General features: G+C 42.2%; 1 protein-coding gene across 3 annotated transcripts in view; it reads left to right on the forward strand.

Annotated features, from left to right (window-relative positions):
* Positions 1–25332, forward strand: part of aqr (aquarius intron-binding spliceosomal factor) — a 45274-nt gene that overhangs the window by 1762 nt on the left and 18180 nt on the right. For all 3 annotated transcript variants that reach the window (XM_084013494.1, XM_084013495.1, XM_084013496.1), the window contains 21 exons: positions 62–202; positions 674–742; positions 865–965; positions 1091–1167; positions 2092–2156; positions 4247–4363; positions 4458–4571; positions 4729–4832; positions 7365–7467; positions 8985–9105; positions 9528–9669; positions 10090–10268; positions 11228–11395; positions 13904–14073; positions 15002–15243; positions 15391–15537; positions 16143–16212; positions 17624–17734; positions 18530–18639; positions 21590–21725; positions 23861–24070. In XM_084013494.1, the coding sequence (XP_083869620.1) occupies positions 62–202; positions 674–742; positions 865–965; positions 1091–1167; positions 2092–2156; positions 4247–4363; positions 4458–4571; positions 4729–4832; positions 7365–7467; positions 8985–9105; positions 9528–9669; positions 10090–10268; positions 11228–11395; positions 13904–14073; positions 15002–15243; positions 15391–15537; positions 16143–16212; positions 17624–17734; positions 18530–18639; positions 21590–21725; positions 23861–24070 (2697 nt within the window). The remainder of the gene's footprint in view (positions 1–61; positions 203–673; positions 743–864; positions 966–1090; positions 1168–2091; positions 2157–4246; positions 4364–4457; positions 4572–4728; positions 4833–7364; positions 7468–8984; positions 9106–9527; positions 9670–10089; positions 10269–11227; positions 11396–13903; positions 14074–15001; positions 15244–15390; positions 15538–16142; positions 16213–17623; positions 17735–18529; positions 18640–21589; positions 21726–23860; positions 24071–25332) is intronic.

Consider the following 25332-nt stretch of genomic DNA (forward strand, 5'->3'; position numbering starts at 1 on the left):
GAAAGACCGTACCATCACCATCAGCAGCATAATCTTATCTTTGATTGTTTGTTTGTACAAGGTGTTCAAGAGGGAGCCCAGCCATTTCCCATTCTTCTTCAAATGTGTGATGGAAGCTGTATTGGCAGGCGAGGAGGCTGTCCTCACTCTGAAGGAACAAACCGTGCTGCTGGTCTTCCTGGATCACTGTTTCAACAGTCTGGTGTGTGATCTGTCTTGTTACTCTAAATCTCAAGAGATTTGCATGGGGGATTTGAATAACCAGGGTTTTTTTTTTAAATAGCTTCGTGCTTCTTACTCGTTAATGTAAGCGGTGCCAAAATGCATTGTTGTGGAAAATGTGGGATTTACGACAATTATTGGTAATCTCCACTAGGTGGCAGTAGTAGACTAGGCAGTTTAACCTCGGCCAGCTCCCACCCCTCTGTAGCCTCTGCAGCAGCATTAAACCACAGGGAAGCACTGCAGATGTCTCACTTTAAAATCTGCTTTGATGGCCTGCTGCACTTTGATTGTACCCCATAAAGCCTTCTAAATATTTTAGTTCCAAACTTTTATTATGGGCTGAAGTGTAATAAAAATCTGTCATACACAGTGCATTTTTGACAACCCCCCCTTCTCTTTGTTTCTCTTTCTATGTCTCTCACTCTCTCTCTCTTTCCCTTCCTCCCAGGAGGTGGATTTGATCAGAGAGCAGGTGCAGCAGCTTATATCTCTGCCTATGTGGATGTGTCTCCTACCAGTAAGATACCAACCTATTATCCTAATAAAGTTTTTGCTGTGGTTATTGGCACACACCAATTACCTCCTTGCTATGATATTAATCCTTATAATTGACTGTTTTTGTTTCCGTCATGTTTGCAGTCCAGACTCCAACACGAGCTTAAGAAGGTTCCAAAGCTGCAGAAGTTCTGGAATCTAATCAAGAAGAAATTTGATAAGATGGATGCTGATGCAGCTGAGCAGTAATATTATTTTTCTTTTGCTTGCGTGTTCAGATCTATAGAGACTAGGAAATTGTGTTTGTTACCCCATGCGTTTCTAAGCTTCTTTTTTTTCTTCTGATTTGCTTTCTTTGTGTCTTCCCCAGGGCAAAAAAAGAGCGGGCCTTCCTCTCATCCCTCATTAAAAAGTTTCTTGGAGTTCTCGTGTCAATTCCGCCATCAGGTAAACAGTAACAAATACATTTATTTCCCTTGGGATTTCATGACGTTGTTGTGAGCAATGGCTAACATGGAATTCCTTCAGCAAGAAGAGTGACCATTAGATCCTGCTCCTGTATTTATAAGTGTTGTCCAAATACTGAGTAAAATAAATGGTACCAGGTAATTCCCTGTGCGACTTTGGTCCCAAAGCAGGTCTTTGCATGCACTTTCTCTACATTTCCCAACATGATTAATGTACCTACGGGATTCTATAGCTTGTACAGTGTCAGAGAGCACATCTCTTCAGTCCAGGCCTTATTGCGGTATAAAACACAATATCACCCTTTTTTTCACTGTGTGAGTTCAGTTGCACTACTCCCTTCTTTCTTTCCGAGTCGTGCAGCCGCCGAAGGAGCATGTGCTCCAGCTGCCATACAGCCACCGGCACTGACTCCCATGTTGTAATGCAGGCCGACACAGAGGCCCCCCACCTGAATGCTAAAAACAGAACATGTGTATTTGTGTGTTTAGGTGGAATTCAAACCTGACAGAGTAGATTACAATCTAGAGCCCAGCAGGGTCCCCATCACTCTGTGTTCTGCATGCCTCAACTTTTAGGACGCCGACGCACGTACACACCAACATGCTTAATGAGGTCCCAGCATGCCGCTGTGCTGGCAATGCAGTATCTCATAGTGAGGCTCCCACACTCAGCGTGGCACCTTGGTGTTGTCCACATGCATTTGTTGTCCTCACATCCTCCGTGATATCTACGCAACCTCCTTTCCGCTGCTACGTCTTATCGTTCCATATCTTTTTTTGGGGGCCTTGTATGTTCACATAGTCATGTCTGCTCGTCTGTCAGATTGCGTTTGTCATTGACGACATGCATTCCCTGATAAGAAGTGAAGTGCAAACCTCCATGATTTCCTCTCCTCTTCCATAGGGCCTGTATCCATGGACCAAGTACATTACTGCGAGAGATTCATTGAACTCATGATTGATTTGGAGGTAAGACGCATCCTTCCATTCAAAAGCCATATTCAGTCAATTTTCCAATCTTTTGCCATGTGTACTTCCTCTCTTAGGTTTGATTGCTTTATTTAAAATGTGCACTGCAAGGTGAGGCACTCAGTCATAATGCAAAGGTAGCAGACGCTCATTTCCACTGTGTATGTACAGAGTTTTTGCTTCATCATGGTATTCTGATGAAGGAAGTGGTGTAGACGTCCGTCTCTGCGGAGCTCATTTGCCTTTTGTCCTTCACAATTATAGCTAACTCAGGTCAACAGACAGTGGCTACCGGTGCGTCTCTGTCATTGCTGCCTGCAAAGCCATGCAGTATTTGAATCGGTAGTCTTTGATTAGAGTTTGAGAGGTTATTTTCAGCCTGATGGCATGTATGAGGTGCGAGGAGAAATGTGCATTGTCTGCTAGACAAAGGGGTTGTGACCCGAGAACCATTTCCCTTCTGGATTATTCCGAGTGTTTGTACGAGGCGAGGTTGGTAAACACATTTGCGTTTGTGTTATTGTGATCCATCAACAACAGCCTGCTTTCAAACAGCTCGCCTTAAATGTGCTCTGTGCTGCTGCATTCAAATTTCAGATGAACGTCTAAATACACACAACCAGAGAGCATATTGTGGTTCTTTCTTCTATGAGCCACATTTTTAATCTGCAAATGTATTTAACATACTATGATAAAAAAAAATACCAATGTGACTTTTTATGCAGCTCTGTCCTTATGTGGGAACGGTGTCCTTTTGCCCATTTAAATTGGCAATGTGTGTTTGATCCACGTCACTGTAGTGGTCTTAGTAATAAGATATATGCCCCTATTATATTCTGCATCGGTGCTGTTGGGGCACATTCAGTCACGTCAGGTACTCAGACCTGACGTAAGGCTTAGCATTTTCAGTGTGATGAGCTTATGAAGATGAGGAAGTTGATTTGAACAAATAATTATAGTAGATATAATTGTACGCAGTATTTCAGGGAGGCAATCTCGCCAATGAGGTTGTCTATCCGGAGTGAAGACACAATGTCATATAAGATTGTTGCTGCTGCTGCTGCCTGTGCAGATCTCCTGTTTCTAGCAAGGGAGCTCAATAGATTTCATCTGGCTGTCCTGCTGACAGGCTGGCCTTGCTGTTCCTGGCAGAGGCTAGTGGCCGGCCAGCTAACTGTCTCCAGAGACATCTCCTGTCCTTCAGCGCTATCCTTTTACAAAGCCTCAGTTGCCTGAAATCCATACTTCCCCTCTCTGGTGACGACCGGAAAATTAATACGGGGGGGGGGGGGATATCCCTGTTTTCATGCCTCTTGTATGCCGGCTGTCAGGACTGTGCTGAGATCAAAGATGGCTGTAGGATATAAAGGTATCCGTTCTCTCAGTGTTTAGGTATCATTTGCTGCACCTGCTGCCTTTTTGAAGAGCTGTTTTCAATGAATAAGATGATAAAAAATTTTTTATTATGCATTCCAGTATTCTATTTCACAATGGCTTTTTTTCTTCTGGGCAGTTCTTCTCTTTCAGCCTGCGTGATGTGATAGATTGAACCCCTTTTTGTTCTGTGTCAGTTCATCAACATGCACAGTATTTTTTTTTCATTATATCCCTAGCAAAGCAGCTCCGTTATGTCATTTTGACAGGATGTTTGTACTTGCCTTCATGTCATGTTTGCGTGCTACAGCATGCAAATAAATGATAGTTGTAGAAGTCTTCTTCACATCTCGCTGTGAGTTTGCCTCTATCATATGTTTCAAAACAACCTCAAGTTGAGAAAAAAAAACCATGGATCAATAAAATGTATGGATAATCGTGGTCCAGATGCTGGGAAATGTGGTCGTTGTTGAGTGTATTGATTCTCTAGACCCCTGACAGATGCCCGTTCATACAATACCTAATTCTCTTCTTCTGTGATGGGGGGCCGTCAGACCTCTCTCCTGCAAATTAGGCTTGTCTTTCTTAGTTATTTTGGTCCTGTTCACTGAAATAGACTTCCTCCCACATGTTTATTTCATCAAATGCATTGCAGTTCATTACAGTTGTTGTGAGAAGTTAAGGTCAGGTGTAAACATGTTGTCCTGTGCATCCAGGCTCTGCTGCCGACCAGGCGTTGGTTCAATACAGTGTTGGATGACTCTCACTTGGTAGTCAGCTGCCACCTGTCCAGCCTCACCCATAGAGAGAAAGAAGGACACCTCTTCTGCCAGGTACAACACACAAGTATACACAACGACGTACCATATATTTAAATGATTGTATGCACATATGCAAGAAACTTGTTTTATTGTCTCATTTGCATAGCTGCTGGACATGCTGAAGTTCTACACGGGTTTTGAGATCAATGACCAGACGGGAAACGCCCTGACGGGGAAAGAGATGACCACTCTGCACTATGACAAAATCCTCTCCTTGCAGGTAAACACCACAAACATTCTGGACTATTTTGTTTTTATTATGTTTTTCCATAATCTTGTCCAAGGCAATGTCGTGTATGAGTAATTTTAAAAGTAGTAGACTGGTTTGTATTTGGACATGAGTCTAAATGTTTTGCTCTGTGTTTTCTGTCTTGCAGAGGGCAGCTTTTGCTCATTTCCCAGAGTTAGAAGACTTTGCTCTCTCCAACGTAGCAGCAGTGGACACTCGAGAATCCTTGACCAAACACTTTGGGCATCTCAGGTAAATCAAAACATCTGGAAATGAATTGCTAACCGAACAAGAGCTCTTGCTTGGCAGTGCACAGATGGAGGGGTGTGGCGGTAGGGTATGCATGATTGGGCTGATTACAGTTAATTTGAACTGTTAATCCTAAATTTCTGTAGCACCAGAATGTTTTAGTTAACAGGACTACTTTCTGAAGGTTGAGGTTCTTCTGATCCCCAAAACATGCAAGCCCCATTTAAAGTACAAGCACACATGCAAACGATCTTGGTCCTATGTTGCAGTAATGCATCAGCACCACCGCTGCTGCTAAATGGCAACTAGTGAGCCCTTGAACAGGCAGCTGGTACCAGCCAGAGAGAGAGGCATGCCTCATTAATTAAATCGATTTGCAGTGGCTTGAGAATAAACTCTCTGAACAGCTGTGTTTGTCAGATCATATTAGCTTGCCAAAAGAGCTAAAAAGCACCCTTGTTTTGATGTACGGGCCGGGTTTTCTAACTTGTACACATGCGTGAAGGAGAGTGAGAAGACATTGATTTATCTGTAACGTGTAATTACTACGGGTTTCTAACCCTTCTTGGAGTTATGTCACGAAAATTCAAAATTATTGAAAGCTTTTAGAATGTCTTTAAACCGCAGATGTGTTGGCTCAAGTGGCGGGTTACTTATATCTCTCCAGAGTGTGATGTCATCAAGGTGCCCTGTTGGAAGGACACAAATGTCCTCTTTGCAGTTGATGTTTGTATATCCATCACCTTTTTTTAACTTCTGTAGTGGATTATGAATTTCTAAACCCCAAACTGAGTTTCTTTGAGTCAGGCAGAGGGTTATGATCCGAGCTGAGCTGAATAAGGTAAAGACTTGAGCTGAACCATTTCATGTATTTTGTAGAAGCTTCTACTCCTTTCCCCAGAATTAGGGTTTTGAATATAGCGGGAACCGCATTGTTCCCTGCTCCACAACTGTCACCAAAGCAGCTCCTGGGTAACTCCAAATATGCCGATCAGATTTAACGAGGCACTTTTCATCCAAACAACTCACGCTAATGCCAGTTTATTCCAGCTGCGCTACCCACGGGCTAAGCTCCCAGTCACCCGCCGCTCTGAATTTATCCGCTAAGTCCCCCAAACACACAAACGCAGCATTATTGCTTAGTCTGCCCACACACACACACACACTTCTTTCAGTTACATAAAACATGTAAGTTTGTGTGAGTGTCATTCTCAGCCCAAACAAATCGACTACACGATGAAAGAGGAGGCATCATTGTGTAAAATGCTAGGAAAACTTAAAGAGAGTCATCACGAAGAGAAATGCCAAATTTTGGGTGTAATTAGTTCTGTGGCTTATTTTATCAGCGTGGGCCTGTCATTGGAAAGCGTGTTTAGATTTAATCAATTCCACTTCTCATTTAATCCTTCCTATTCCGAGGATATTACGTGACTGAGAAAAGAAAATATGTCGAGAGCATAAACCACCCTAATTTCCAGGCTGATTTTGAAAGAAATGAAGTTGTCATCGTTTTTTTTTCTTGTTTTTCTGTTTGTCTAATTAAAAAAAAGAACGGCTTGTCGGGCATGTGAAGTTGTCTCATGTCGTGGTTGTGTTTACACACAAGCGTCTAGCTAGCTGAACGACCAGGTAATGTCTTTCTGAAATTACACATTAGCTTAGTAAAGTTGCTGTATAATGAGTTCTCCAAAAGCCCAACAAGCACAAGACAGCCTTCAGGCTAACGAGAAAACTTACCGAAGACCAGTTTCTGTTGTGTCCCCATTCTTACCTTAATGCCAGTAGCTCAGCTGTCACTCATGACCTGGTCCAGTCATCTCCATTACGCAGAGTAAGTTGTTGTGCTGCTGCTGCTGTGTTTTTTTTTTTTGTTGCCAAGGGAAGGAGTGTCCACATGACCTATACCGGGTCATCCACTGGGCCGTCGAACTGCAACATTGGCAGAATTGCCACCCCGCTGCCCGAGCACGGCATCACAAGTAGCAGAATGCATGCACACACACGGATACAGTCGGTCAGTGCCACGTGTGGCTGTCTAGGGCTGTCACAATGTGTCCGGGCCCTGTCCTTCATTGTGTACCAGACCCTGCCTGTGTCACAGTGTGTCAGCCTGATTAAAGCAGGTCTGTATGCAGAGAGCCATGCCTCAGCTTTCCGAGACGGAGATGGGCTTTGATTTTCATAATCCTGTCGCATCAGTGCGCCCCGGCCCCTTAACACACACATGCTGACAGAGCAGGAATGAGTGTCAAAGCAAACAGAAAGAATTGCTTTGTGCCGCATAGCTAACAAGCACAAAGAATTTGATACATAGACCGTTGCATCGTCTGAATGTTTGTTTTTATCATAATATGAGTGGACATCAAATTGTCCCTGTCTCAATCTTAGTTCTTCACCGTTTCCAAATAGTATTCTTTGGACGACAATAAGTTATTATTTCCTTACTGTCATCCCTGTTCTGGATAAGAGTGTCGGCTAAATGCGTAATAATTTTCTCGCTGACTAACCACTTGTTTATCCCCTCTTTCTCCATAGTCCCAATACGCTCCACCAGGTGGCCTCGTATCTGTGTCTGCTGCCTGAGCTGGCCGAAGGGCAAGACACCACCTATGAGAAGGAGGTTCTCCTTGAGCTGCTGGTAAGTGCAGTCTTGGCTTTCATTAAATTGTCTCATTGTGAATGAATGAAAACTTTTTGGGATTCAAGAACTAGAAGTTCAAATTAATACACTAGAACCATCTTTCCCAGATAGATTGGTCTTTATTGCTTTTCAGTATATAACATTAAATATTTATCCTGGACATATGAATTGATTAAATGGAAATGGTGTAGTTGTATGAGGGGAATTAGGCAATACTTCAGGCGCTATGTGCAAACTGGCATTATAAAAGATGCATAATTGGTATTGGTGCGCCTCGACAACAATGTTGTCAACAGTCATTTTCCAGAACAATAACTGGTCAGTGAGCGCGACGGCATAATAGGTTTTGTGTTTCTCATTTTAAAGTCATTAATTTAAGCCCTTGACCTTGGAATACATGTAGTATCCCCTCTTCACAGCCTGTCCCTCTTGAATTTGCCTCCTAATCCAATTACTGCTTTATGTGGGCATTTGTGTGAGGGTAAATTGAAGACGGTGCTGATGGGAGAGCCATTTTTTTTTCTCTTGAAAGGCTCGAGTTAGTTTGATTGTGCTCTCAAGTTCCAGCTCCCTTGCTATTCCAATTTTCATTTTAAAACCCCTCTGGAACTACTGTACCCTTGTGCTGCTATTCTTCCCAATAAAACACTCACTTGTGCTGTAGACCTCTTCATCAAAGTGGGTGTTTCAAGGCTGTCCTGCAGTTATTCATAATTTCCCACTCAGACCTTCCCCAGGTCCTCTCTGAAAAGTGATGGAGAAGAGCCGTTTCATAATTATCTGATTAGGTTGATGCAGGAGACGACGTCAGGGGACTCATTTGTTTGTGCCCAAGGTTGCCCCCAACAACCAACATCTCTGTCCGAGTGGGCTTAAGAGAAATAGGCCACAGCACTAGAACGCTGCCACATGGTAGCAAAACAATCATACTTGCTGCAGAGAACATGTTTATAAATATGCTTAGGGAGGAGGAGGCACTGTTCCTTTTTAGAGTCACCACTGCTGTTAAGGCTCGTTTACACTGTTTACTTCACCTCATGGAAATTAACCCGGAACTATTTTAGTAATTTATTCATCCTTTTAGTCGTTAAACATTATCTGCTTTCAGCTTCTAAAATTAGAGAATTTGATGCCTTGTGAAAGTAATCGTTAGTTGCAGCCCTGGTGTAAACATAGAACATTACAGAGACAAAGTAACTACTCAATCACATTCATATGTGTTGGGCATTTTTGTCTAAAGCTAAAATATCAAATTATAATACCTACATATTTCTATGTTGCGCTTGTTTTACTACTTTACGATATCTTATGGCATCAGTGACATTGCTGCCTGATTTGTTGAGTGACCTGATTTCATGGCCAATGCCTTTTTCTTCATTTCCTGATCTGTCTTCTTGTAAGATAGTAGATAAATATCCAGGATGTTGAGCCAACGGGGCAGAGGAGCATTTGTTCAATAACCCCCCAATTTTTCTCTCTCTCTGTGTCTCTCTCTCTCTCTCTCACACACACAGGTGTCCCGTCATGAGCGCAGAATCTCTCAGATTGAGCAACTTAACCAGATGCCTCTTTATCCAACAGAGAAGATAATCTGGGATGAGAACATCGTCCCGACGGAGTACTACTCAGGAGAAGGTGTGTTCTGCATGTGTGAATATTTAGTGGTTTTCAATGTCTGCGAGTGTGTCTGTGGAAGTTCATGTGCACTAGAGGCACACATGCTAATTTCAGTGTCTGATCAGGGCCTGATCAGTGCCTCAGACTCCCAGGTACACACACACACTTTGTCTTATCTCTCATCCTGAAGCCGCTCATCTGGCACTGAACTGGCACCTCTCTTGGGGAATCCTCTTTAGTTGGCAAGGACACCTTCAACGGCACCCACACCACTGACCAGTCATGCAAAATCCCTTAAGCATATTACTTTGGCTCTAGAGAGTTACTAATAACTTAAGTCAATTTGTAATTGTATAGAAAATGAATTATGAGGGTTTATAGGCCGTGTGCATGTGTGTAATTACTCTGTCTTTATATTATTATTCCCTCTGTCTTTTCAGGCTGTCTAGCACTACCGAAGCTGAATCTCCAGTTCCTCACCCTCCACGACTACCTGTTGAGGAACTTTAATCTCTTCCGTCTAGAGTCCACCTATGAGATCAGACAGGACATAGAGGATGTGGTGTGGCGTATGAAACCATGGTGAGATGTCCTCAATTCTGTGAAGCTAAAAGGAAACTTGATTCAGTATCTCTTATTGATTTCTTCTCAAATACTGATAAGCGTCTTTTTCAGACCGAGTACAACACATATCATTAACTCGGCTACGGCACACGTTTACTATTTACATCACTGAATGAAGATTCTTATGAGGTGGCATGGCATATTGACCATATTTTATTAAAATACTGTGACATTTGGTACACCACATCTGAAGCCCCATTGCTTAACATACTACGTGCTCCCATTATGTCAACTGATGTAGCAACTTGTTTGTTGTTCCTGCAAAAGTGAATAAGTAAGCAGTAGTGCCATGCGCTGCCCTAAATCCAACTGATTTCAATCTTGACAACAGCCCGCAGCGCTTGTCTAACTTCCTGTCGTGTCTGTCCCTCTACGCAGGCAGTCGGAGTACGGCGGAGTGGTGTTTGGGGGCTGGGCCAGGATGGCTCAGACTATCACCTCTTTCTCCATAGTGGAGGTTGCCAAGCCCAACATTGGAGAGAGCTGGCCTGCCCGCGTGCGAGCTGACGTTACTGTTAACCTCAATGTGCAGGATCATATCAAGCACGAGTGGGAAGGTATTAAATATGTTGTTCTCTCCATCATCAGATCACCTTGGTAAATGTCTTTTCTTTAGTTTAATCCCTTTTTATATTGGTCTCTCCATCAGACTTATGCCAACTAGCTACTGTACATTCTGTTTTTTATTTTTTACTCACAAAGGGCCATGTGAATGGCAAATATACAAAAAGTAATTGACCACAAAACACGTCCTCATACACCTAATGACTATTGCACGTCATTACCCCATTTCATTTTGCCTTGTTTCCTCTCTTTTTGGCTTATTGTTTCTTCTAGCAGTCCTCCTATTAAGCTGTTTTTAACCTCCACAAAGTCATCGCTCACCTCTCACGCTACTCCATCCCATTGGGCCTTGACTCATGACCCTTACCTTGTTCATGTTTCTATGAAGATATTTTTTTTGTAGCCTCTACCACTGATCCTCTGTTTTATTTTCTGTCTGTGTGGCTGATACGGGCACCGTAGGTAATTTTAAATGGAGCTTTCGTCCTTGGAAGTCATGATTCACTGTTCACATAGAAAGCACAATGCTATAGCTCTTCATAGAAAGATGTAGGATTTGTGTACACCAATTTATTTTGAAAATGAATGGGTTCTTTCAGTGTGCAAATGCTATAGAAGTAAAGGTGTAATCACTGGATTACAAAAGAAAAAAAGCTGAATATCTCCCAAATTGATTTCTTTACTTTCTTTATACCCACATTTATGTTTTTACTTTCATTCTTGTAATTCAATGGTGGAATTGAGTATTACTTCCATCCACTCGCCTTTCCCTCATCATATAATTAAAGCTTAAAGTGGCAGTCTGTTAGATTCTCACGGACTCTCTCACTCCCCCATCACTACTCTTTCGCCCTGTGTCCTCTTTCTCCGTTTCATCTCCATCTCTAAACCCCTTTTCCCTTCTCTCTCTCTCTCTCTCTCTCAAACCCCTGTCTATCCTCTTTCCCTATAGGGCTGCGGAAGCACGACGTTTGCTTTCTCATCACGGTGCGGCCCAACCTGCCGTATGGCACCCGCTTTGACCGGCGCCAGCCCTTTGTGGAGCAGACCGGCCTCGTGTACGTGAGAGGTTGCGAGGTGCAGGGCATGCTGGATGACAAGGGACGTGTCATTGAGGAAGGTATGCTAATATGTGCCCCTGACTGCGTATGCACACACACCAGAGACGCATGACATCCGTCTGCTCATCAGACCTTCTATATCCCCACGCCAAAGCGTCAGAGTCTGGTCAGACTGCTGTTGTCATGGTGACAGTCACAGCGAGACCTGACCTGTCCTCATCGACATTCCATTAACCTGAGGTCGACAACAACACCTGAGAGCTTTGGGCCCTGCCCCCTGCTTCCCTTTATTTCATTTAACTGTAGAGCTGCATCTGGATAGATGTGCTTCTGTAGGAGAACACTCTGAAACAAAGTATTGCCATCACATTGCGTTCTAGCGTGAGTTGACAACAGCATGAAATTCTACCTGTAAGTTACCATATTTCCCTAATAAAAGCCTTCAAATTTGCTGCCATCAAGTATAAGACTCAGAGAGTATGTTTAGTGTTTGTGTCCAAACGGTAGGATTCCCCGCAGATCAAATTCAAATTTCTGCTCTTATGTTTATACAGTAACACGATCTCCCCTGTTTACCGTGTCGTGTTCTTCCCCAAAGCAGTCCCTCTGAGTGGATGTTCACCTAAGCTAGCCTGCAGCCCTACTATTCTAAGTGTTTGCCTTTTCCCCCTGTCGGAACATGTGTCCAATGCACTGAAGCACCCTTTCCCCTATCCTCGCTCATCTGTTTAGATTAAATATGCAGAGGGCAGGGCTTTCTAAAAAAGACATGCTGCCAGGGAACATGCCCTGCCAGTGTCGGCTTGGTTAAACTTTCAGATCCCCCAGCAGGGCTGCGTGGTACTCTAGGTAACTGGGTTGTGGGATGAGACATAAATCACTGGGCACTTGGTGAAAGTGTGACCCAAGCTGAGAGTTGCATTAATAATTGACTTGCATTCCCTCTCATAAAAACGGTATTGCAGCTTGAATGCGGAATATTTGTATAAAATGACATTACAAACGTACAATCCGAGTGAAATGAGCAAATGCAATGTGTCTCTATTTAAGGAATTGTGTGTTGATTTAATACAAACTTGTATTAATGACACTTTAATACAATGTTTGGCCCAGCTGTTCACATTGTTATCCCATGGTGTTAAGGGTGTGGCTTCCACTCACTCACCACAGTCATTGTAGTAAGGGGATTTGATGATCCCCCACATAGCTGTACACATGTGCCCACGGACAGATGCTGCGCACACACATCAGAGGCCAACAGGATTGAGTTTCACTCTTGTGCTCTGTGCCCTGCAGCTTCATACTAGAATCTAGTTAGACATCTGTGAAAGCTGCACTTGCTGCACCACACAGGCTCCCTATGGGAGTAAGCCTAAAGCCGGTGACCTGTCAGTCAAGCATCCGTGTAATTCCTGAGGAGGCATAGTACGGTAGCAAGGCGACTCAGGGTGAGCTCTTTTTAAAGGATTTTGTTTTTGTAATGGAAGGATGAGATGGCAATTTTTTTATTCAAATCATGGTTTCAGAATTGGCTGATTAGTTTTAATATTTAATTTGTCCTTCTAAAGCTTTGCCCTGCCATTTTCGGTTAATATTCAATATCACTCTCCTGGCCTGGGTTTTTGTTTATATTCTATAACAATATATAACAGCGATTTGAAAAATGGCATAAAATATTATTTTATTAATTATTTATCACTAAGGACTATGATTAAAGAATAACTGACCCATTGGATGCTAATTGAAGCTGATCGGTCAGTTATTTATTGTTATGCCAGTCACATTAACACACATGTGCCGTATAATTGTTTTACAGCAGCAGACTGTAACACACACACACACAAAACGTGATGTCTGTGTGGAAGTTCTTCAGTGTTGGTGAAGAAGACGTAAAGCTCACAATTTGTGACAACCGCAAGTGCAAAATAAGCCGTGGAGGAACAACTAACTTAATGAGACACTTATTACATTGTAATTAATTCCCACGCCGCTGAGAGTAATCGCAATGACCGACTCGTCTGCCGACAGCGAGGTCTCTCTCTTGCACAGTTCTGCTTAAACTGAAGCTAACGGCTAACCTTAACAGTAGTTGCATTATGATGCATTCAAGTGATTCAGTAAAAATGAGTAAAGAGCGAAGGAAAATTATATTACTTTCACGTGTTTGAATGTAATTTTTTAAAATTGTATTTTTCTTAATAAATATAGATTTTTGAAGGAGATATAAAATAACACTAGCTGTAAGCAGTTTATGATACATGTTTTAATCAAAGCAAGTATTTAAATAGAAATATGATGATTTCCTAATCTTCTGACGTGTGTTTGCATGGAAATAACCACTATAATTACAATAACAAAGTAAAGGGATAACATTTACAAATCTTGACTGTTTACACTGACTTCATTGCAGTGAATTTAATGTTTTTAGTCCTGCTCTAAATTATACTGTACTTCTTAAAAAGAAAATCAGAATCGGCAGGTCAGGCTTTTAGGAAATCAGAAATGTGTGTAATCAGTGTAACTAATCATAATTCCTATTTTGCTGTAACCCCACCATTCTGGTCTAGGACCCGACCCGAAGCCTAAGCTGCGAGGAGACGCCAGAACGTTCCGTGTATGGCTGGACCCGAATCAGTATCAGCAGGACATGACCAGCAGTATTCAGAGCGGCACCGAAGACCCATATGAGACATTCAACGTCATCATGAGACGCAAACCCAAGGAGAACAATTTCAAGGTTTGGACCATAACGCCGAAGCACACAGATCAGCCCTCACTGTACATTTTATTTGAGTACTTTATCTCCCGACCTTGAGCTCTGTTCCTACCAACACCACCCCCAGAGTGATGTATCGCACATATTATACTCTCTTGGGTATTGTAGCTGTAAGGTTGGGGCCAGGGCAACTCTGAGATTACCACCCATTCAAGGCCCCCCGTATGATCCCATTGAGAGAGACCTCTCACTGGATATTCATGTGATATGTACCCCCACCTCGTTCTCACCTTTAAGAATCCCCCTGTGGCAGCAAGCCAACATTGTAGAGCTATTGCTATGCTGTCTGTAGGAAAGCATATTCATGTTGTTTTTTTGGTGCAACATACATGTGTCCACAGCAGAACCCAGTATAGGTTAAGCAAGGTAAATCTATGTTGCTATTTTCTGAGTTTTTCATTATGCCAGGGTACATTTTTGTTAAATATCCCATCTGTCTTATGGAGTTTTGCCTCTTTTTTTATGTTACTCACACTCAGAAACCTTTTGCTGTGTATTACATCTGTTAATTTGAGTTTGTCAAATCTGCTATTTCTAAATCCCCACACCCATTTCTGTCTTTCACAGCCAGAGAACTTGACAGATGATTTTAAAGTGTTTCCTTTTTTTATGAATTTTGATAAGAGCAGGAACTAATGGGTATTCAAGAAACACTCTTCTCCATCTTTGATGTGTGACATAGATAAAAGTAAACACATTCCCCTCCCCAATGTTTGATGCTCAGGGTATTGCGGACTCATTAAAATATAATTGACAGACATACAAATGACCTGCTGTCCCATCAGCCCACCACAAAGCTATTCTTATCCAGCTAAACCACCTCTAATGAGTTGCTGCTCTGTTGCGTGACGTGCCTCGTTGCTCACATTTCTCTCTCTCTCGGTTTTAGGCAGTCCTGGAGACCATCAGAAACCTGATGAACACAGAGTGCGTTGTCCCAGACTGGCTTCACGACATCATCCTGGGCTACGGTGACCCAGGCAGTGCCCACTACTCCAAAATGCCCAATCAGATCTCCACATTGGACTTCAATGACACCTTTCTGTCCCTGGACCATCTACATTCGTGTTTCCCTGGTAACACCATAAAGGTCACAGAGGAGAACCCTGACCTGCAAGTCTTCCCCTTCAGGTAAACATCAGAGATCAGAAATGAAATGATAAAGAGAGAGGTTTTGTTGAGGTCGATTTGGTGTTCATTTTCCTACTAGATACAATTGATGACACGTGTACATATTATATATTGTATTAATCCATGTTCTTTCTTATGCTTTACCAGAATCAAGTTTCCCATATCAAACAAAGCAGACAAGGGAAAAAAGAAAAAGACGGAGGAAGTCGAACCCAAAGAGGAAGACATGACCTTGATTGTTGAGCCCTATGTCACCCCCAACCGTGGGCCGTATCCCTACAACCAGCCCAAACGGTGAGAGGTCACGGCCGATACTCGGTTCACCATTTAATAAGATAGAGGTCAAAAGGTTGTCTTTAACCTCTACCCAACCAACATTTTCAGTCTAAAACAGCCTAGAGTCTTATTATAGCTACTCTACTCCAGCCCTGACTATTTAGATTGTTTGTCTCCGTAGTGGTTTCTGCTCTGACTTGTTCGCCTTGTAATGTTGTGTTGCTATTTTTGTAGTTGTTATGCCTACAATAGAAGGATGGCATTTTTGAATGCAATTAAAGGTGAACAGAAAAGGCTTTAATATTCCTGTACTAATTAAAACACCACAAAATAATTACCCTTCATAAAAATTTAAGATTAATTTGGCGGTGCTTCAGCATTTCCAGCGTGCACTTTGATATTTAAATCCTGATAGCAACACCATGTCCATGGGGAAGCCCAGACTTAAAACCATCTTAAAGATCGCCTCAAAAACATCAGTAAAAACTTGCAGCATTAAGCGTCTCTTTAAAAAGGCTAGTGGACGCATTTGAACACAAATGTGTTTATGCCGTCAAGGCCAGCCAGTATCGCCGACTAATTGCTTGATTTATTAATATCATGAATATACATGTCTTTTACAGGAATACGATTCAGTTCACTCCTACTCAGATTGAAGCCATTCGAGCCGGGATGCAGCCAGGACTCACTATGGTGAGGATTTGTTTTTTTGTCTTCATTTTCATGTTTCTCTCATAAGTCTCAAGGCAGGAGAGACTTATGCATTATATAAATTATCTATTTGATATAAATTTCAAAAGATTCCAACAAAAGTAAGTAGTAATCCTGGATATTTAACTTTCATGTAATAGTTGCTTAATCAGAGATCCATTTGGAAGTTGATAACCGTATGGAAATGTAACTTTATACCATAGTTGTGGAATTAATTAGGAGGACCAGCTATGTGTTGAATCCATCCCTATAAAACCATCATGCAAGAGTATGATGCCTCTAGCCAGTCCAGGGAGTGCCGATAGTGCAGATGCATACTATTCCAGCTTGCTGGAATCAAGGCGAAAGATTTGCAACTATTAATCTTAGTGATGTACACCTAGGGAATTCCCTGATCGTAAATATCCTGTTGTTTGGTATCCCTATAGCCATCACTCATGTGGAGTGATGACACACTCCCCTGAAACCCTCTCCGTAATCTTGGCATTGCCAACGAAATAGTCGACCACTCATAAGATGACGCATGTTACAGCTATGGACGCACCATTCCTGCCTGCTGCTGGTATCTGAAGAGCATTGTAACACACTGTTTTGACAAAAGTGCTACGCTAACCTGGTGATTGCAAGCTGGCAGCAGGTTCCGAGTTATTTATTGTGCAGCTAGTCGGGGTAAATATGGCACAGGGGCTATCAGCAGAGTCGTAAAACAACTCTGTCTCCACGCCGCCCCTCACCCTTTCCTCCTTGACATATGTTGTTCGTTAGCAGCAATAACAAACACACACAAACACACACAAACACCACCTCCCATGCCTGCCTTGCTTGGCTTTCATGTAGGGGAACCAAGGAGCTGATTATCTACTGATTTATGCAGGAATATCTAATTGTGCCTACTGTTTTTGCCGAAATTACTCACCTGAGATACCCGTACCAAGACCGACCTGTTTCATGAATATTTATTAAGTAAATTAGATGGTATTGCTCCCAGTTAAGTAAATATGAGACTCATTATCATGGTAACCTGTATACGGATGAGGTGCTATCAGTATACAGATGACAAGTACAAAAGGAAAGCTATAGCTTTTCAACATTTTCTGTAGGTCTGTATTTTTGACCATCTTTGCAGTCACTGGGGTCATGACACGCAACGCACCACCGCAGTCTTGTTACTTTGTATATGTGAGCACGGCTAGCGCTGGGGCACCAGCTTAGCCCATTCTGACATGCCCATGGCCCAGCTGTCACAACCACTTGGGTGTCTCCAAGGCAAGTGCCTTTGCACTGTGACCTAACTTCTGATTGTGCTCATCGTCCCTCCTGCTTCTTTCTATTTATTTATTTTTTTTAAATGTCTTTCTTCTCACTCCTTCTTTACTTTCTGCTGCGTCTCCAGGTTGTTGGACCACCAGGTACCGGAAAGACAGACGTCGCCGTTCAGATCATCTCAAACCTCTATCACAACTTTCCTGAGCAGAGGACCCTCATAGTCACGCACTCAAATCAGGTTAACCTACTACACACACACACAGCATACACCCAAACTGCCTCAGCACAACAGTGTCGTCGTGTGAAGAATTTAGAGCTCGTTCTTAGAACTGCCCATTAATCAGGCGATAGTTATATTTCAAACCGTAGAGGAAAATTAGAATCAAAGCTCCCTTGTGACTCGGTGTTCTCCCCTCAGTATTTAATCATAAAGTAATCTGCTGTCGTTTTACACCAGTGGAAGCTCGCCAGAAGGAACTTTGGCCGCAAGAAGCCGAGATGGATATAATGATGAAAACCCTATTCTCATGCAGTGGTTCCCCTTTCCATTTATATTCCTTATACAGAAATCGACACTTCCTTCACAGCATGATAAATACCACAGATGTATATTACAAAATGCGCTATACGAGGAAGTAGACCAGAATCATAGATAATGAAAAAGAGGCAGAAATTAAAAACAGGTTTATTAAGAATAAATATCTTTATTGCACTTGTGTATAAATTTGTTTTTGACGTGCATACATTTAAAAACGTCCTCTGCCATGGTTTCTATGCGTGGAAAAACAAAATAATTCATAATGCATAATAGACATATCTTGTATAGACATCATAAAAACAGCAGCAGTCACTAATACACTTTTGCTTCTAGCCAGCAAGTTTCCATACCCGCATGTGATCTTGTAGTTTCTATTTCCACTACACTGTAAACCATCCTCAGTTTACTGTTGATGGATGAGAAAATGCACGCGCATATCAAAGAAATATCATGTCTGATCATGTTTACTTGTTTCCATGGTTCATTCAACACCAGGCTCTGAACCAGCTGTTTGAAAAGATCATGGCTCTAGACATCGATGAACGCCATCTCCTGCGTCTGGGCCACGGAGAAGAGGAGCTTGAGACTGAGAAGGACTTCAGCAGGTGAGGACATTAGTGGACAGGTGGAGAGAGAGAGAACACACACAGGGATAGATGCACAATGGAGAACAGAAATGCCCACGTGAAAATTGAGACAACCTGAATTCACACATGCATGTATGGAAGTGCATTCAACAAATGGTGACAGACGTATCGAGGATAGTTTGATCAAAGCAGATCACACACACACACACACACACACACGCACGCAAGCTTATGTACACAAAAGCAGCACAGCTGTCCACATATAATTAGTCTGAGCCAACACACCAACAGGGCTACTCGATACCCCATATGCTAGGCCATGGCCCTGGTTTATCTTCATTAGTCATTGTTGGCCTCTCAGCCTTTTCACCAGTATAAGAGATCTCTCCCTACAGCCCTGCACTGGGAGGCAATTCCTATCTGATTAACCCTCTCATCACTTTTCTGGACCACAAGAAGTGACCTCATACCTATCCTCAAATGGCAATAAACCAACGTAGATGTCCACACGTACCAGAACAATCTTTTTCCCCCCGGTTATCCTTGGCGTCGTGTCAAGAAAAACTGCGTCCTAACGAATCCACTGTGAACGACTCAGCACGCTGTAGTACATATTCCAGGCCTATATGTGGCGCTTTTTCTGCTACAAAAATACACCAAAAACGTAGAAGAAGAGACGGAGCATGTGTAGGCGCTGTATACAAGCTGTCCGTTATCCTTTTTAGCTCTGCATCACAGGAGCAGAATATTTTAGGGGCGGGGGGTGATGTCATCGCATGCAAATTTGCCGTAGACATGAATACGAACATGAAATGCAAGGGTGGCGTTTTTACTTTTTCACCCTGGGACCTGGTTTCAAATAAGTGCATTTCCAAGCACCAAAAACCCCAAATCCATGTGGACGGTTGGCCCAAACGTTCAAGATCCCACCATAGTTTTAACAATTGTATTTTTTTTTTTTAAAGAACTTTCCCTAACTAGGGAACTAGGGTTCGGGAATCACCAGAGGCCCCACGATACAATATTGTTACCATCTTATTCTGATTTTGCGATATTCTGACTGCTGACTTTACCATAATCACACCAGAAAAAGGTTTATATAATAAAAACATTCATAGGTGGTGTTTTAAATACAAAATTGCCACACAAAATATAACACTATGCTGTATAGATCCCCCCCCTCACCCCCCTGTTGTCTACCCCCTCATGGACACACAAACACAGTGCTGCTATTCTTCATATAGCTCAGGTGGCTCAGAGTCCAGAACAAGCGGCCGCTAACAAGAACCACTAGAGTCCTGTTAAGGAAGCCTCAGTAGTTCTCAGCTCTCATATCCATGTCTGTGTGTGTGTGTGTGTGTAATGCCTTGTGGCATAATGACTCAGACCTTACTACTGAGACCTAGTGAGATGGGAAAAGAAGAAGTTTAGGGAATAGAGACAAATTATCTCAGAATTATACCCAAAACATTTACAGTTCTACATGACCGCTGCTATATTTAACACAATTATTAGATGAATCAGCCAGAACCTTAGTTTTATTTTAATTTTATTTTTTGCTAGCGAAGCTTTTTAGCCAGCTCCTGGTTATAAATAGCTTGCTGTTATTCAATACTAATTAAGTTTTTATGCTGTTATTATTTAAAGTTGCTTTATAGCCTACATTGTTAATTACTACCGTATCCATCTGAGGCACTGAGCAAATTGCCCCCTATAGCTCTGAGCAACACTTTCAGTGGAGATGGGGAGGGGTGATGCATGTCGCTCATTTCTACTCACTGAGAGCGTATGACTGTAGTATGAATAGCAATGTAGGGACACTGGTGTCTGCACATGGAAACAGTCTGTTACACTTTTAAATTATGCAGCGACACTGACATAAAAGAGCTTTAGCTTGCAGCATTTAATATGTTCCCGCTTGCCTGGCTGCCTCATGGCAACATGCAGACTCCACACTCCTTCCACCCCACTGACACCAGCGAGAGGAGAGAGCCAGAGAGTTTTAATTAACACTTTATACGAGATGACAAAATGGAAGGCAGTACTCCCCCGAATGCCTAACAAAGGGAGTGTGCGACCGCACGATCAATTAACAATGCCTCCCCCCATTTCTGGTGCTGTTTTAATGAGAATATAGAGATGCATGTTGATTTCAAGCATTCATACTGCTGTGTGCACGTTTTATATTTATGGGGTTTTACAAAAAAAAAGGGAAATGATAAAATCCTTTCGATAAATGCTGCTGCTCCCAATAATTTATTTATTTATTTTTGTCTCAGTAGCTAAATTCATTACAGGTTCTTCATCCTGGGAAGCAGGTCACTCCCCATTTTTATTTAATTTGATTCAGGCCAAACGGACAGACCACTGTGACTGTCTTTGAGTCATATGCTGACTGAGGATCTTTGCATAGGGCCCTAAAAATAGAGCTCAACTTGAGTGTTACACTGTGTCCCCTCCCACTTCCTGTATGTGCTGCTCGTCTCGTTGTCACCTGCTAATTGCTTTTAAGCAGTATTGTTTAAATGCACAATAGGATGCATTAAAGATGCTCCTGCAAGTCAACAATCACATAATAAAGATTATCTTTGTTCTATGAATCCATACATGCCCAGTTCACAAGCAGAATCCATAATTATACAGATGCCTGCATGTAACAAACAGGTGATCTAATGTTTCTTCTGAGGTCTCTGTCTGGATTGTCACACCAGCATGTTGGTCGATGAAAGTCATTGATGAACACCAGTTGTTTTTACGATGTAGTTGATACTGGAGCACATAACAGACAGGAGTCAATCTATCACTCAGTGCATCGGAAGTTTATTAATACACAAGTGTAACAGCATTAATAGAGTAAGAGTCTTTTTGAAATGAAACCATGAGCATCATTGTGTCATTCTTCACTTCGCTGCCCTATATAAACAGGGTTTTGATTGTTGACTGACTATGCTGTGCTGTTTGTCTCCAGATATGGCAGAGTAAACTATGTCCTAGCCAGAAGGCTGGAGCTCCTCAGGGAAGTGGGGAGGTTACAGGAGAGCTTGGATGTCCCAGGAGATGTTTCTTACACCTGTGAGACTGCTGGCCACTTCTACCTCTACCAGGTAAAGCCTATAAATAAGTGTGTGTATATGTTTCTAAAACGTTGTGAGAAATTCCCACTGTAACTGTAACAAACCACCAGAAGTCCATGTGTGCAGTCAGCCACTTTCTTTCCTATTATTGAGCCTCTAACAACCTTGAAATTGGTATTTGGATAATCATATTTAATAGAGAGAGAGAGTTCAGGCGTAGATATTTTTGGTGAATTAATTAGAATTGTATTCTTGCATTGTCTGTCCTGTTCCTCAGACATCACCATGCCACTCAAACCCGGGCATTATTCAAGTTTCCATTCCCAAGACTCGCTGCTCTTTTTTGCCTTGACTGCCATACCCAGAAACAGTCATTTAATTCTGTCACCTAATTATCACTGTCCTCTCAGACTGCAGGAGAAGGGCCACTGCAGACAATCACTTAGTTGCATGCCCATGCATATTTAAGAGGGTTCTAAAATAGACATTATATCCAGTATTTGCATAATCCGTAGCATGTAGCTGTCATCGTCAGTGTTATGAGGAGCTCAAGTTATTATCATACCTTTTCTCTCTCTAAAAAGTAAGTAACTTAAGTAACTCATCAAAACAGTAATGTGAGACATATATCATAAAAGCAGGGTAAACTTGCCAGTGACCTAGTTTTTAGTGGTGGTCATAGCTCAAACTACATCCTATATCACATAGTTGTCTGGTGAAAACAAGCCATAAAAAAATGGATTCTAAACCGACACTTACCTTTAGCTAAGTTCTTATTTTAGCTCTGAAAACTGGCAAACGGTAGTTCTGTGACATTTTAAGATGGAAATGTAAATGTATCAATGCATGTAGACATAGTTACAGCGTCCATGGTGGTCTTAATAGTCCACACGGGCATATTGTTAACATGAAATGAAGCGCAGTCCTCCAGCACACTGGTTAATGTTGTCCCTAATGTTGTTTTTAGAGGTATTTATAGATAAGGATACCCTGCTGTTTGGTTGAAGCTGGTTTATTAGGTGCTCAGCAGGGGCACCTGTATACAAACGAGGCTATCTGTTCTCATTTGTTCATGTCTGTGTAGTGTTTTTTTTGTTGTTTTTTTTGCTATGGTTGAATAATTATAGAGAAAATACAGACTATGCAGAGCCATGTTGAACACCCACTGTGTGCTCTTACAGCATGTTGTACATATTAGACAGGCAGCAACACTGTTTACCAGAAATTAAGCAGTTAATTTAAACGCTTATTTATTTATTGGACAAATATAAATACCACAACCATGCTGCTGCAGTCCTTCAGTGTGAACTAGTAGGGTATTAATGTATACTTTCAATAGCGTCAGTCATTATGTGTGTAAAGATTAATCAATAAGAGTCTTAGATACACAAAATTCTTAATCCAATTCAAATTTAGAGGGGAATCGGTCAAAAATCACTATGTCCGTCATAAACTCATACAGTAAGATTATGTTACATGTTATCTATGTCACCTATATAGTATCAGGTAACAGATACTGTAGTCATGTACTTTAGTCATGAGTGGAGCCTAATAAGCCACCGAGCTGCAAAAATAACATGTTAAATTCCATAATTTGTCACCAGCTGCAGGATGTACGCAAAACAGACAGTTCCCAGCAAGTCTCCACTACATCAATTAATTAGCGGTGAAACTGTCAGCTGTGTGTCTACCTGCCATAATCTGTCATGGTTTCTGCCAATTTACTGCCGACGTTCTGAAATACAGCCGCAAATGTAGCAGTGCAGTATGCGTACAGTATAGTTGTTGGTGAATAAATGCTAACATTCCTCAAGACCTTTGAGAAAACATAAGCTAAGTTTCTGTGTCTTGCTTGTCAGCGAGCTCATAATTAAAATGCAGGGGGTAGCCTCGGAGTTGGAAACAACTCTGGCTGCTCCACTAAAGTTGGGCTGACCTTTTAAGGTGGAATCGTGCTCCTTGGTGTCTTGCTTAGCTTTTTTTTTAATGTTTAATATTTCTTTTAACTGCCAGTATGTCATGCATATTAGCAGGTGGGCTCTAACAGGGAACTAGTTTGATAACAAGCCATAAACAGCAACAAATGGGATTAAAAGGCCATAATTTTGTATGTGGGAGACTAAGCCATACGTAAGCATCACTCTCTCTCTCTCTCCCCACTACAGGTGATATCTCGCTGGGAAGAGTACATGAGCAAAGTCAGGCCCAAACAGGGCAAGCAAGTAGAGGCGAGTGCTGTGGCTGAACACTTTCCGTTCCACAAGTACTTCTCCAATGCACCCCAGCCTGTGTTCAAGGGCCGGTCATATGAAGAGGACATGGACATCGCAGAAGGCTGTTACCGCCACATCAAGAAAATATTTACCCAGTTAGAGGTAAGAATGTCCCCCCGGTACTAGTACAATGTGCGTTACATCAAAATGCATACAAACATGCACAGAAGAACCCGTCATCTGCAATTTATCTAAAGTAAATATATATATGGCCATTTTCTCCTTTTCTCAAACACGCACAGAGGCTCTCACAACTGTATTTAATGATACTCACAGACTGTTTGCCAGCTGTGTGTCCAGGTGTTGCACAATCCCCCATCCGCAAGTAACTGCCTTCCTGGCCACCACAGTGACAGGTTGATGTAGATTTACAGTGATTGGTCAGACACTGTATCTTTGTGCCTCATAAGCAGCTTTCTTTGGTCACTTTTGCATCTCTCTTGAGTTTCATTTGTCACATGTCCCTTTGCTTTAGTTGACAGTGAATCATTATATAAGACTCTTTGCAGTACTTTTACTGTATACATGTAGATGTGTTTGCTGGCCCTTTTTAAAAAGATGAGTGTGACAACAAAGCGACGAAGGCTATTATTACGTATCTTGTTTAACTCTCCCTGTCACTCTGCTTCACACTTAGAGACACACATCTGGACGTGTTGTCTTTCCTTCTCAGCCCATCAAGGAATTTCTATAAGGATAACAATAACATTTCAGATTTATGGGAACCCCAAGATGGTCTCTGAAAAGCAATAAAGAAGTTATTGGCTGGAGGTTATATCCCAACACATGTGGTGACCTTGATTTATCTGGCTGGCCTCTGTATCACTGCATCACTGCACCTCTCCCTCCTCCCGCAGCCTCACCCATGCTGCAGTGAAATCTGTACACCCATTAAGAAGTATCGCTGTCTGTGGAGAAGGGTAGACGAAGCATTCGGCTGAATTTGCTTATCTGTCTGACAACTCAAATGTAAAGGCAGTTTGGAATAAGCTGTCATAGGAATATCCAAAGGATTTATCGCTAGACAGGCAGATAGACGGCAACATAATCTGCCTCCTGGGTTCCTCCTGAATAGACACCTCCTGTTTCCTCCTCTGCACTCCCACACCTTTACCGCTTTTTTTTCTCTTTTCCCTCTCTTCTCCGTATCCATGAATCTTTACCATCTTGATTTCACCCTTCAACAGCTCTGGAGCCATGGGGGGTTAAAAATAGATCTCATCAATGTTGCACGTTTTGATTGGTTTAATATTAATGCTAAAATAGTAACGCATCAAATATTTATGCCCCAGTGCTGTCCGAGTCTACTTCTTCTGCCCACCCGTTCCCTCCCTTCCCTACCCCCACACAGCTAGTGTGGCGAC

The sequence above is a fragment of the Eutrigla gurnardus genome (genome assembly GCF_963514095.1).
Source record: "Eutrigla gurnardus genome assembly, chromosome: 7".
Classification (NCBI taxonomy): Eukaryota; Metazoa; Chordata; class Actinopteri; order Perciformes; family Triglidae; genus Eutrigla; species Eutrigla gurnardus.